Source organism: Perognathus longimembris, chromosome 10 (assembly GCF_023159225.1).
Source record: "Perognathus longimembris pacificus isolate PPM17 chromosome 10, ASM2315922v1, whole genome shotgun sequence".
In the NCBI taxonomy this organism is placed as follows: Eukaryota; Metazoa; Chordata; class Mammalia; order Rodentia; family Heteromyidae; genus Perognathus; species Perognathus longimembris.
The window spans coordinates 6,596,820-6,610,200 of NC_063170.1; the positions used below are offsets into that span (position 1 = coordinate 6,596,820).

General features: G+C 51.1%; 1 protein-coding gene across 1 annotated transcript in view; it reads left to right on the forward strand.

Moving 5' to 3' along the window:
* Positions 1 to 2,018: 2,018 nt before the first annotated feature.
* Positions 2,019 to 13,381, forward strand: part of Adamts18 (ADAM metallopeptidase with thrombospondin type 1 motif 18) — a 104,249-nt gene continuing 92,886 nt past the window's right edge. Inside the window, exons 1-4 of the mRNA XM_048354728.1 lie at positions 2,019 to 2,110; positions 8,195 to 8,495; positions 8,598 to 8,688; positions 11,508 to 11,824. Of these exons, the coding sequence (XP_048210685.1) occupies positions 2,019 to 2,110; positions 8,195 to 8,495; positions 8,598 to 8,688; positions 11,508 to 11,824 (801 nt within the window). The remainder of the gene's footprint in view (positions 2,111 to 8,194; positions 8,496 to 8,597; positions 8,689 to 11,507; positions 11,825 to 13,381) is intronic.

Genomic DNA, 13,381 nt, shown 5'->3' on the forward strand with positions numbered 1-13,381 from the left:
CAATCATGGTCCCTTTCAGACTTCCAGTCTTCCTTTTCATTTGAAATGATGCTCTAGCATCTCTCTCAAGCCATCAACTACAGCAAAGCTCATTCTCAGAATGCTAAACTGGTGGAGTCATGAAATACACAAAATAAGGCCATCTCTACAATAGCCTTCTGACAGAAAGACTATGATTCCCCTTTGATTTTTTTTTTTAAAGCTTGTAGGAGAGGAGAAGGGAAAGGAGGAGAGCGGAGGGGAGGGGAGAGGAGGAAAGGAGAAGAGAGGGGAGGAGGGGAGAGGGGAGGAGGGAGCTGGGGAGAGAAGAGGGGAGGCCACCCTTAGAAACAGACTAAACACAAATGGATTTTAGGATCGCAAAGTCCAGCAGGGTAGTCTTGTTGTTTTGTTTAATTTACTGTGTCCTATGACAGATGTTGGACGAGGCAGGGGAGGGATGCTACCCGTGGTGGTGGTTTGAAAGGTTCCCATGCAGCAATCTCAGCTCAGCTGATACCCAATGATGCGTTCCTCTAGTTGTGGCCGACTGGACTGACCTCCCATTTATTATATTTATAAATAGACCCCTTCTGTCAGTCCAAACCCGTGATGAGAAGCCCAGGCTTGGCTTCCCTCCCAGCTCCATGGCTGAGAGAAGGCTTGGTAGCATTTATAGTTTAGAAATTGACAACATCTTGTGGTACTTGTTTGGAGCCTCAACCAGTGGCTCATGGTGTGCCTTCAGATAAAACTGGGCATTCTGTATGGCTCTGAGGAAGCTTGCCTCTCCCTCCCTCCTCCTCTTCCTCTGCCTTTCACCAGTGGGCAGTGATGAGCAGACACAGGGGTCTGCTACACTGAAGAGTGAGAGAAGGAAAAGAACCACCTTTCATTTCCTCCGAGCACATTAACAAGTTACTTGATATGCTCAGATGGGCCTGGATTGAGTGGGGGGGGGGTGGGGAGGGAGAGGGAGGGAGCTAAATGTTCTGTACAAAATGCAGGAGAAAGGAGAAGGGCTTTAGGGGACATGGGGACCTTGCGCTGCCTGGTGGGTGGCCGAATGGCTTGTGGGGAAGGGATATCTGATACTCACTGTAAATCCAGTTCCACCGGTGTGATATAAAATTTCTTTGGTGGTGATGGTTGCACGCTGTTGTGTGTACACTGTGTGGCACTCAATGGCACATTTGCATGTGGCTAAATATGCAAATTTTAGGTGATGGGCATTAACACAAAGGCCCGTCTGGGTCTCTGCATTTTGTTCGTAACTGGGAAGCCTGCGTGTATGCCTTCCTGGCGTGGTTCGGAGCAGCAAGCTGCTGGCTCTGGTCTACACCTCCCAGGCGGAGTTCCAGGGATGTATGACAAAACGGGAGGGAGCAGGGCCCTGTGAAGCCACTCCAGTCCCCGCCAGGTCAGCATCTCAGGCTCACTTTCCATGGGAGGCAGGACTCTGGAATCATGTCAGTTGTGGTTGCATTTAAAAGGGACAATTCCAAGTGCCATCTGGAGGATACAGAAAGGAGCAGAAACAGACCGAAAAGGACTGGGTTGGGTTTTCAATGGCTACGAATGTGACTTTTCTCTGAGAGCTGTGACAAGACTCAGATGTCTGAGTTGGACACCAGCACAGATCAGACCACACCCACCGGTGCTCTCTGACTTGCCTTTCCATACCCTTTCCTCTTTCGTGTGGGTTCAGTGGTTTATTTTCCATCCTGTCACATGCCTTCCATAGGTATCGCCTTTTGGTTTTTGTCATCTAATCTTCTCCCTCCTGAGTTTCATCCTCTCTCCAGCATCACCTGATTGTTGCTCCTGTCTACACCCTTTCTCTCTGATGTGAGCATCTAACTGCCGGCTGGGATCCGGCTTGGCTGGGTGGGTCTTCTGCACATGCAGGGGCAGCAGGTCTCTCTCAGTGGGCCGCTGGAAGTCAGGGGTGAACGAGGAGCACTGGCCGTTCATTACCGCATCAAGTCTCCTGGGGCGCAGCACTCTGGGCCCCTGAAACCCAGGCTGGCATCACGGACATGGGCCACACCCACAGACCCACAGGTCCACAGGTGGACCCGGAAGGAGACTGTGGGGCCTGTCCTCGTCCTCTGCTGCTCCCTGGCTGGAGGTAAGTCGTTTCACTTCACCTTGCCTTCCCACCTCACCATAAGCCCCAAGCAACCAAGTCAAGTGAAGCACGAGCTGGCATTTCCAAAACGGTGAGCTAGGATAGCCTTTTCTCTTGGCGAGTTAGCGCAGGCATTTTGTTGAAGGGCCGGGGAGTTGCTGGGCACGGGTGGCTCACGCCTGTCATCCTAGCAACTCAGGAGGCCATTTCAGGATTGCAGTTGGAAGCCAGCACAGGTAGGAAAGTCAGTGAGACTCTTCGCTCTAGTTAATCACCAAGCAAGCCAGCCGTGGAGGTGCGGCTCAAGTGGTGGAACAGTGACGATTGAACATAAGGCCTTGTGTTTGTGAGGCAAGTGCTCTACCCCTTGAGCCATGCCCACAGCATTTTTTTTGCATTGGTAATTTTCAAAACAACTCACTTTATGCTCAGGCTGGCCTGGATTATGAGCCTCCCATTTGTGCTTCCCTGGGTGACTGGAGATGGCAGGCGTACACCACTGTGCCCAGCCATGGGTTGAACAAGATGACGTCTCAGGAACATTTTTTTCAACCCAGGTTGGCCTTGAGTAGATCTATTCTTTGCCTCCCAAGTAGCAAGGATTACAGGCTTCAATTATAGGACTGGCTGAATTATTCCTGTTCTCTCCACATTTCTATTGTCTTATTTTTTGTCATCATAAAAAGTAAATATTTTAAAATTCAGTAATACCTCTAAGTTCTCTATATTAGGTCTTTCTGTTGGTTCTAAATGCATCTGTGGTAATTCATGTGCTTTTACAGGGGGATGGACGAGCTGATTTGTTTTTGTTGTCTTTGTGTGCTTTTTAAACCCAAAATAAACGTTTCTTAATTAAAGCAATGTGCTGAAGACTGTGTGTTTGTAAGAGCTCTTTCATTTACTATATGGTAAATACACCAAACAAAGCAATATTTAGGTAATTCTGAAGAAGTTGTGTGTGTGTGTGTGTGTGTGTGTGTGTGTGTGGTGTATTAAGGGGAGGTGGGCATTTCAATTGTAATGATTTTTCTCTCTGTCATTTAGCAGTTTTTTTTCCAGGGCTTTTTCATTACGGCAGCACTCGGCCATTTGAGGTACCTGCTCTCTAATCAGCCCTGGCTAACGTCCAGTCAGCCTCGGCGGAAACTCACTAGGCACAGGGTTTAATTGGGGCCACCCACCATGGAAGCGCTTCCTCGCTTTGTCCAGGGAGATGGAAGCTTCTACTGCAGTGCACATAAAAGCATCCAACCCTGCTGGGCAGGCACAAGTAGGCTCCGATGGCCTCAGGCCATTTATTATGAGCATTTCACACGTTTCCAAAGGGCTCCTCCCCCCCCCCCACACACCATCTAAAATGCAAGACATCCCATCCACTGGCAGAGGAAGATAGAACTTCTCAGAAAGAACAATAGCAAGTGTTTGCTGTCTTGACAACTAGATGAGAACTGCAATAAATAGATCCCATGCTTTAAAGGTAAGAAATGTACTTCCCCATACCTTCTGCGATTATTGCTCAGACACCTCAGACACTATAATTCTTTGTACCCCCCTCCCCCCCCCGCAAATGGATTGAGATTCAATCATTGGTTTTTAAATGATCCTCCTCTTGAAATCAGGGGCCTGCTGCTTTGAGGAAACACCAGGATGTGTGGTAGCAGGGCCCAGTCTCTCCCCAGCTTCTGGAAACTAATGGCCTGTGTGACAGGTCAGTCACAGCCCCCATACAACAATCTTAGCAGGACATGGACTGTGTGGCTGAGAAGGCAGGGTGTCAGGGAGGGGCAGGTCTTAGTGGGTATTTGGGCTCTACCCATAAGTCAAGGGTGCTGTGGCCTTGGAGCATGCTTAAAATTGGAACTATCTAATTCAGATGGGAATGTGACATCTGGGCAAAGCTCTCATGAACTGTGGTTTCTCCAGATCACATAGCCAGCACCCTGGGAACAGAGACTCAACCTTCCCACACCCACCACTATACACAGAAGGTGGATGGAAGAGAAAGAACGGGGAGAGAAGGTTCGCAAAACTGCCACTTAGCGGTGTCTACACCGACACTGACCTTGATGTTCATGGTCTGTGAGGGTTCAAATTACAGTGGAGATTGACCTGTCACGCAGAGTGATCACCTCCATCTAGGTAAGACAAACCACTGTGTACCCGTGTAAGGCGATCTTAGCATTTTTACCATCTTGTCAGTGAGGAAATGCAGGCTTATTGAGGGCAGGCTCACATTTGTGATTCTAGCCACTCAGGAAGTTCAGATCTGAGGATCACGGTTCAAAGCCGGCCAGAGCAGGAAAGTCCCTGAGACTCTTAATCTCCAATTAACCAGCAAAAAGCCAGAAGTAGAGGTGTGGCTCAAGTGATAGAGTGCTAGCCTTGAGGGAAACAGTTAAAGGATGGAGTCTCTATGTGTTTATAGTTATCATTTCAAATGTTGCAACTCTTTAAAGAAGGTTACTCTGCGAGGGTTGGCTTATTCTCTCTGACTTTCTCTCTGGCATTTTGAATGGTTCTGTTTCTGTGAATGGAGCAGAGTCTATGCCTTTCTGTTTCTACCTATTCCTTCATTTATTTACAGCATTTATTGTACTCACTTCTAGTTTAAGGTCCCTGTGCCTGGCTGGGGTTAGGCGCCAGGCAGCAGATTGGTGAGAAGGGAACAGGAAGTGGCTATGGATATAATGTGTTCCCCTCGGCACACCACTGTCCAGGTAAGGGGGCTCGTGAGACAGCACCAGTGCGTGGAGAGATACGGAGCAAATGGAGGGACTCAGCAAAATCAGAAACTTAGAAATGGTCATGCGATTCGTGGCTGTCGGTGGAATAAAATTTTGCTCTCACTCAGTTCTTCAATCCAAAATAAGATTGCGTCTAAGGGAAGAGAAGATGGCAAACCAGCTGGGCACTGGGAATGGCTCTGGCCTGCTTGGGGTGGGACTGGAACTGAAATCTAGCACATCCAGGGTTCTAACAGTGACATTGGAATCCAGGTCCTACCTCTCGGGACAATCATTTCTGTCGGCACAAAATAATTATGTATTTGTTCATGCCTAAACCATGGGTTGAGTCAGAAGAAGGAAAACGGGAAAGATGAGAAAATAGACTACCCTCTCCCACCCTTGACTCAAGTCAAACACACAACGAATATATGTAACAAAAAAGCAACGTAAGATACAACAAATAAACGCCAAAGTCTTTATCACTCAGCACCGGTACCATAGCAAGGATTCGGTGCCAGGTCTGTCCTGTATCCTTTGTGCTTCTACTTGGCTTCCTCCATGAAAAAGGAAGGAGAGAGAAACACCCCAGGAGCTTTCAGTCCTACTGGCTAGAAGAAGGCAGTGTTGGCACCCAAGTGGAAATAGAAGGAGAGTGGGTCACAATGATTGTTTGATAATATATTTAGTTACACCAGAATCCAGACTGACTTAATTGAAATATTCCTGGGGATGCCAAGAGTCAGGCCTGCTAACAGCCAGGTGCTTCTGATTAACGGGGTTCCCAGTCTCCACTGCTCCCCCCAGCCTGACTCACTGAGCACCGATGTCCAATCCTGTGCCCCATAGGGTCATAACGGGGGGAGCAGGAGAGAATAATCCCTGAAATCAGAAGTCATTGACCCTTCTTGGCGTTTTCCAGACCTTCGGCATAGTAGAGGTCCCGCTCTTCCCTGATGCAGAGTGCTTAGAACTTGGGTCTTCAGCTTGTGTGTGTGGAAATCAGTAGTCTAGTTTTCACAGTCTGGCAAACATGCCTTTAAGAGTTGGGATAGGGGACAGGAATAGGGACTGGAGGTGGAGTGGGGGGGGGGCGGGGAGCGTGATCTCCAGAGGAACAAGGTGGGGTAAGGTTACTCTCATGAGTTTGGACGCCTCTCTGGTTTCCCTTCACATTTCTTGAGGGCATGATTTACAGGGCTGTTGTCTCCAGTCCTCCTTTATAATTTTAAAATTTTCAGTCTGCCGCTTGGTGACAGAATTCCAGGCAGAGTGATGGCCCCATGCTTTTGTTGTTAATTTCCTTTTGTGTCCAGCTCTTCCCTGATGTCACATTAAGCACTCACCCGGGTCAGGATGGCCTGCTACAAATGCTACCAAAGCTACACGGATGTGGCCCGGGATCTGCACCTCAAATTAGCATTGTGGATGATTTCAGAGCATCTGAAAGTTTGCTTTAAGATCTATAAAGTAAATTTCTTTAAAAAAAATGCAGTCCCCTCTGCTCTTACTCTGAAACACTCCTTGGGCTATATCCTTTGATATTAAATTGATCTTTGGAGATTATAATCCAAGTGACTTGTTCCAACACGGATTTTTCTCACCAGGAGGCCATTTCGTCACCACAACTAGATATGGTGTCACCTTCTGTCTCTACAGCCCTAGCTTTCTTTACCTGTTCCCGGCTGCACTCAGTCACACAGACTACTTAGGTTGCTCCACAGGCCAGCCTATCTCACTCTAGGCTTGGCCGGGACCTCCTAGAACTGAGCAGGGCAGTATGTCTATCTTCACTGGCATCACACAGTCCAAGGTGTTAGTCAGCATTCTCCCCCATGCTAGCTGGGGACAGTGGCTGAATGTGTTCCAGCCTGGCCCAAGGTGGGCTCAGGACCTGCAATTCTGATGAACACCAAGACCCACAGTGGGTCATCTGCAACATGATGCTGTATTGTGCACACACACACACACACACACACACACACACAAGGGAGTGTACATTTGCTGGAATCTGAGTTCCTCAGCACTTACAAATCCTTCCATCCAATCCCCTGCATTTCCTTCATGAAGCTCTTCGCTTCTGCTGAGTCCTCTTCCTTCACAAAGCTGACCTAGTCTCTTGGGCTTCCTTTTCAATGTCAGCTCCTAAGAGAGGCTTTGCTCGCCTATTGATTGTCTTCTCTCTCCCTCCACCCCCACCTTCTCTCATCTGCCTGCGCGTGTAGATTTAAATCCAGTGATTACCTTGGGAACGCGGGAGCCTCCTTCTCTCCCTTGATAGGGTTTGGGATCATTTTCCTTGGATCCATTACTGTTTCTGAGTTATCTAGTGAAGTTACCCCCTCTTCCCTCCCCCTAGGGTTTGGGATCATTTTCCTTGGATCCATTACTGTTTCTGAGTTATCTAGTGAAGTTATCTCCCGCTCTCCTTCCCCGCGTCCCCGCCTTGGGAGAATAGATTCTGATTCTCTAGAAGTATGGACAAAAGATTCCGACCCACGTATTGGAATAGATGAGCCGGCACAGCGCAAGGGGCAGGCGCAGCCCGGGACCGGGACCCCAGGCTCCGCTCCCTGTGCGTGACGGCGGACTTGGGATTTGGGTGGACCTGGGTGCCTAGGGCTTGAGATTGGATCTCGACCTTCAAGAGTTGGCAGCCCGAGCCCCGGGAGAAGGCAGAGGTCGGGGCGTTGGCTCCCCGTGCCAACTCCGTAGCCTTCCAGCTGCCCTAGATGTGGGGGCTTCCAGCAGGATCCCGGGTGGGGGTGGGGGGTAGGCGTCCTCGAATGCACCCGAGCTTTCTTTCCTTTGTCCCCCAGGGGTTAAAGCCCAGGCTCGCACCTGGTCCGGGATGGAGCCCTGGGGGTGAACTTCAGATGGCTTCACTCACCGGCAGTCTGCGCAGGCGGCGGGCTACCTGAGCCCACCCGGTCCCGCCGCCCTCACCCCCGCCCCCGGGGGGTCCTCCCAAGCCCCCCCCCCTCTCCTCTCTCGGCGGTCGGTTCCTCCTCCCCACCCCGGCCCCCAGCCTCCCGCCCCCTTCGCCCCCTCCCTCGGAGCCCCAGATCGGAATCCCACGCCCTCGCGGCAGCACGGGAGCTCCGACGAGCCCGGTCGCCAATCAGGGCGCGGTGGAGAGGCGGGCGCTGCGGCCCCGGCGCGCTGGGGGCGGGCTGGGGTGTGGGGGGGGACACCCCCCCACCACCCACCCCCAGCCTCAGACTCCGACCCGGGCGGACGCGCAGACGGGGCCGGCTGGCGGGCCTGGGGAGCGTGTCCCAGCCGCTCGCTGACGAGCCGGTCCCCGCGCGGGGCGGGGCGGGGAGCTCTGCCCTGCGCCCCCCTCGGGGCGCCGCCGCAGCTCCACGCTGGGCGAAGCGGGGCGCCGAGGCGGCCGGAGGAAGCCGGGTGCCCGGCGCGGGCGCCATGTGAGCGGCGGCGGCTCCCACCTGGCGCCGCACCTGGGGGGGCGCCGCGCGCCCGGGGCCCGCGGGGAGAATGCGCGCCGCCCGCGCCGCCCGCACCTGACCATGGCGTGCGCCCTCCTGCTCGCCGCCGGCGCCCTCGCCGCCCTGGGCTGCGGCCCGCGCGGAGGCTCCGCGGGACTGGGGCGCCTGGCCCAGGCAGGTGCCCCCCTCCCACCCCCGGGGGCGGTGGGGACGGTGGGGACGGCGCGCCCCTGCGGGGCCCCCGCCCGCTGCGGTGCGGTGCCCGGGCCGCGGCGCCCCTGACGCGCCCGCCGTGTCCCCTTCTCCCCCTCGCAGGCGCTGCAGCGGGGCTGCCTGGGCTGTGCCTGGGTCGCCGCGGCCCGAGCCGGTGACAGCGGCGGCGGCGGCCACGGCGGCTTCGAGGATGGTTCGTACCCCCACCCCCACCCCTCCAGGACCCCTTTGTCTGTCCCTCCCTCCCGCTGCGCGCCGCCACCCCCCACCCCCACCCCACCCCCACGGCGGGCAGGTGTGAGCGGCCCCCGTGGGTTCCTGTTGGGCGACGGGGAGGATGTGGCCAAGACTGAATTTATCACCAGAATCAGTGCCTCAAGCTACAAGTGCCAGGAAGGACGGGGTCGGGGGTGGGGTGGAGGTGGGGGGGAGGAAAGGAAAGAAGCCCTTGCCCTCTTCTCCCCGACGGCTGGTTCGCAGCAGCTGCGAGCCTCAGTGCGGTGGGAAATTAGGAAGTGGACCTGGATGGAGGGAATGACGCCCCGCATTTCCTCCCTCTTCCTCGAAAGCCCGCCAGTGCGCACCCTTGGTGAGGTTACCACCGAGAAACTCCCCTTCCCCCCCCCCCCCCCCCGTCCACTCCACTCCCGCCTCCTCCTCGCTCTCCTCTGACAACCCCATGCCACCGATGCGCACAGATTGGCTTCCAGAGGGCAACCTGAGGGGTCTGGGCATGCTCCGTATTTATCAGCTTCCCAGCTGCGCCCCAGGGAGAAAGGGGATCCCGCAACATTTTACTTATTTATTTATCTCTCCTCCATCCCATGCCTAACTCACTCACCCTGCCTAGCACAAACCTTACTGTTGAGCCTGGATTCTTTGGTTCTACCCTTCTGGCCTTTGAGAGATTAGTTCCTCTCGCTGGGGGCAGAAGTCAAGGTGTCACGTTCCCCAAGGTGGGATTGCTCGCCCCACTCTGGGTGACGGAGAGGACCAGAGAAGCCCCCGGATATCATCTGCTGGTCCAAACTGACATCTTGTCCAATCAGAGGCTGAAGTTCTCAAATCACCTTTCCCCAGCCCTCATTCCACCTAAAGATTAAGCCCAAAGAAGGCTTCCATCCCAACCTCCATCTCTGAGCTCCTCCTCTTTGGGCGGCTCTTGGAGTGGTGGATGGGATAACTTTTGACAGAGTTTGCTTGCTTATGCTCCCCTTGGAAGCAAACTAGTAGCAGGTGTGTGTGTAGGGGGGGTGGGGGAGGGGGCTGGCTGGCTGAGGCTTCTACAAGGGGTCCCAACTGTGAGCAGGCAGAATTTCAGAGCATTTGGGACAAGGCAGTAAGAACCAGCTTACTGTGGAAACTGTCTGGACCATCTGTCAGAAGTGGCTTGTGTAGTAGTTGGTTAGGTTTTACTTTGGTAGAGAGAAGACGTGGGGTTTCTATTAAGAAAAACCTGCATTTAATCCAAAGCTACATATCCGCAAAGCAATATATTGGAGATTATTTTTTTAAGAGATGTGAAATACATCGCACTGAAGTTTTTTTTTAAGGTTGAAAGAAGGGAAAAGACTTTTTTTTCTTTCTGAATTTCTGAAAAGAAAGTAATAGATGCCAATTATACAACATAACTACCTGAAGGAGGGAAGCAGGAGACTAATAACACTTGGATGGGAATGAAGGACACAAAGATGAGCATTGTCCCACCAAGGGAAGTCACCCATGGGGCAGACAGAAGAAAACCAGGGGCTGTTCTTGTCCTCTTAGGTGTTTTTCTCCCCTTCCCACTCCCTGAGTCTGATTAGAATATCACACATTGATCTCTGCGAGCTGCAGAGTTTCTGTACCCTTTAGCTTTTTAAGATTTTTATTTTGTTTTTGATTGTTGTTGACTGTTTTGGAAAACATGGAAATTCCTTCGGCTTTTTTTTTTCCCCTCTCTCCCTCCCTCCTCACAGTAACCAAGAACTGAAGTGACTCAAAGATGCCTCTTCGCTGTTCGGAATCTTTATAAACACTTTCCAAATAACTTTCCAATTCTGTGCCTGGAGAGGCAAAAGGCAGAGGGTTTGTTACGTGTGTCTTGGACATATTCTAAATCATCCCGGGTGGGACGGGGGGGGGGGGGTGCTTTCCAAATTCAATGCTTTGAAAGAGAAAACAGTGTGTGAGTATGGTTCTTCCAAACTTATTGTTCAGCTCCCCTCCCCCCCCCCCACATTCCCTCTAGAACATGCAGCAATTAGGAGTGCTCTAGGGAGCCACGGGAGAAGGCAGCTTTCGACATGCCTTTCCAGGTGTCCCCAGCTCAGCCACGACCGCTCCGACATGTCTGAGCAATGTGCAACATTCGATTCTCCAGCCTGGTTCTGAAAATTCTGGGGCATTTTTTTTTTCTATTCACAAGGCTATTTTTATTTAGGCTGGTGATGAAACCAGATTGTCCCTGGAAGTAACAGGCAAGGAGTGAGATGCACCCGAGTTTTCTCCTGCTGTGTAAATAGTGCTGGCCATCTTGAAACGGCAGTTGCTTGTGGATGAGCTACTCTTGGCAAATTAAACTCTGCCCAAATAATCGACGTTGTCTCCAAGTTCAGTTTAAACACAAAGCTGTTAATCCCCTTGAAGGAAAACAAATTTGATTTACCATTGTGGTTTTATATTAAATTTATCTCCCCCAAATGAGAATGCTATTGTACATACAGAGAGCCTAATGGAGATACATAGAAAGAGTCCATCTATCATCCTCTAGACGGTGTTGTGCTATTTTCTACAATTGTTCTAGGAACGTATCGCAATTGGCCTTGGACTTCAGTGTTCCTAGAGCTAATCGCAGGTTAGCTGCCAGGTTCTCTTCTGCCTGGGCTATTTGGAAGTCTTGCTGTCTCTAGGTACATGACAATTGGATCAAAGATCTCTGGGCTGTCCCTTTCTCTTCGCCCAGCCCGACGCGCAGTGACCATTGGGCATGGTGGGTTCTGGGTGCTGACAGCTCAACTTTTCCCATTGCAGATTACGTCTTTGTCACGCCCGTGGAAGTGGACTCGGGCGGGTCTTACATTTCGCATGACATTTTGCACAGCGGCAGGAAAAAGCGATGGGCGCAGAATGCCAGGAGCGCCCTGCACTACCGATTTTCAGCATTTGGACAGGAACTGCACTTAGAGCTGAAGCCCTCGGCAATTTTGAGCAGTCACTTTATTGTTCAGGTACTTGGAAAAGACAGTGCTTCAGAGACTTGGGAACCTACGGGGCAGCAATGTTTCTATCAGGGATTTATCAGAAATGACAGCTTCTCCTCTGTTGCTGTGTCTACCTGCGCTGGCTTGGTAAGTCTGCCCTCCTTCTGTCCTCCCTTCCCCCCCCTCCAGTGGAGTTTACTTTTGGTGGTTTGCATAGCTTCCATAAACAGATGTCTGTAACTATTAAGAGCTAACTCCTCCCCCATACACAGCTTTGGATACTTACACTATTCTCAATTGAATTAATGTAATCTTCTCTCTGAAGAAAAAGAAAGAACATGTAATAGAATTTTAATTACCATTTAGGACATTCTTTTGATGTTTAATGGTCTGGGCCTTCACATGCTCCATGTTTGAGAGGATTCCCCAAGGAAATTAATTTGACAGATGCCATTCGCTTTGTGAAGTGTTGGGAGCCCAAGCCGTCTATGAATCTAACCAGCTGCTTGTAGCTACGTGGCTTTGAAATGGGAAAACTGTCTTTCAGTGCAAAATTGTATTCCGCAATCTTGGTCAGTCCACCTTCACCTCTGTAGAAGGAAGGCCCTGAGGGTTCTTTTAAGTAATCTGATGATGTTGTCTTGCTCATGTAAAGATTCCTTCTCAACTGAGTGTCGGTGGCTCACACCTGTAATCCTAGCTACTCTGGAGACTGAGATCTAAGGATCACAGTTCGAAGCCAGCCCGGGCAGGAAAATCTGTCAGACTTTTATCTCCAATTAACCTGCAAAAAAGCTGGATGGGGAACTGTGGCTCAAGTGTCTTGAGAAAAAAAACAACACAAAGAGACAGCGTCCAGATCCTGGGTTCAAACCACAGGGTAGAAAAACACACACGCAAACATCCTTTTAGAACATGACTTGGTGGTATTCCTGGCTTGGCAAGATGAAGTTTGGTATCCAAGAAGGCAGAACATTTGAAAGCATTTGGGACAACTGTTATTTCCTCTCTTGCAATGCTCATCTGTTGAACAGCCAGCCAAGAATTGTGTTGTGAATGATAGGGCACTCAGGGTCGAATTGACTAGACAAGGCAGTCTAGGTTGTGTTGTGTTGCAATGAGAAATGTCTTGGATTGACAGAAGAGTGTGCTTGAGAGGCATAGAATAACCATGCTGTAGTGTGGTCAGAAGAAGGACCATGAGCCCTTTGAGGGGGTCATTGGTAATGCACAGGGCGCACTGCGCCATGCACAAGAGGAAAGACACATATTGAGTCGGGGAGGGGGACAAAGGAGGGCTTCCAGTGCTCCCATGTTCTTTTCTAGTTGACATTTTCAGTGTGATGTGACTTTTTAAAAAAATGTCATAGTGTGGCCTGAATTGTGGCTAAGATCTTTCATCATCACCACAGTCACAATATTCTTTGGTCTATTTAAATTATAAAGGAAAGCAAAGAGCAATTCCCAAAGAAGCTGGATCCGTTTAAATGATGACTATGGCTCACGAATGACCTGTCTATTATAACATGGTTGCAGCCATGTGTTGCTCGCACACAATGCCCGAATAGATCTTTGCTCTCTGTTTGTTTTGCTGTGGTGAGTCTCTTGCTGTGTCTCAGCATTCCGCCATTCTGCTGAAGGTCCCGGTGCTTACTCAGTATCCAGCGCCTTTAGGAATCTCCCTGCAGTGCCTCGTTTCATAAC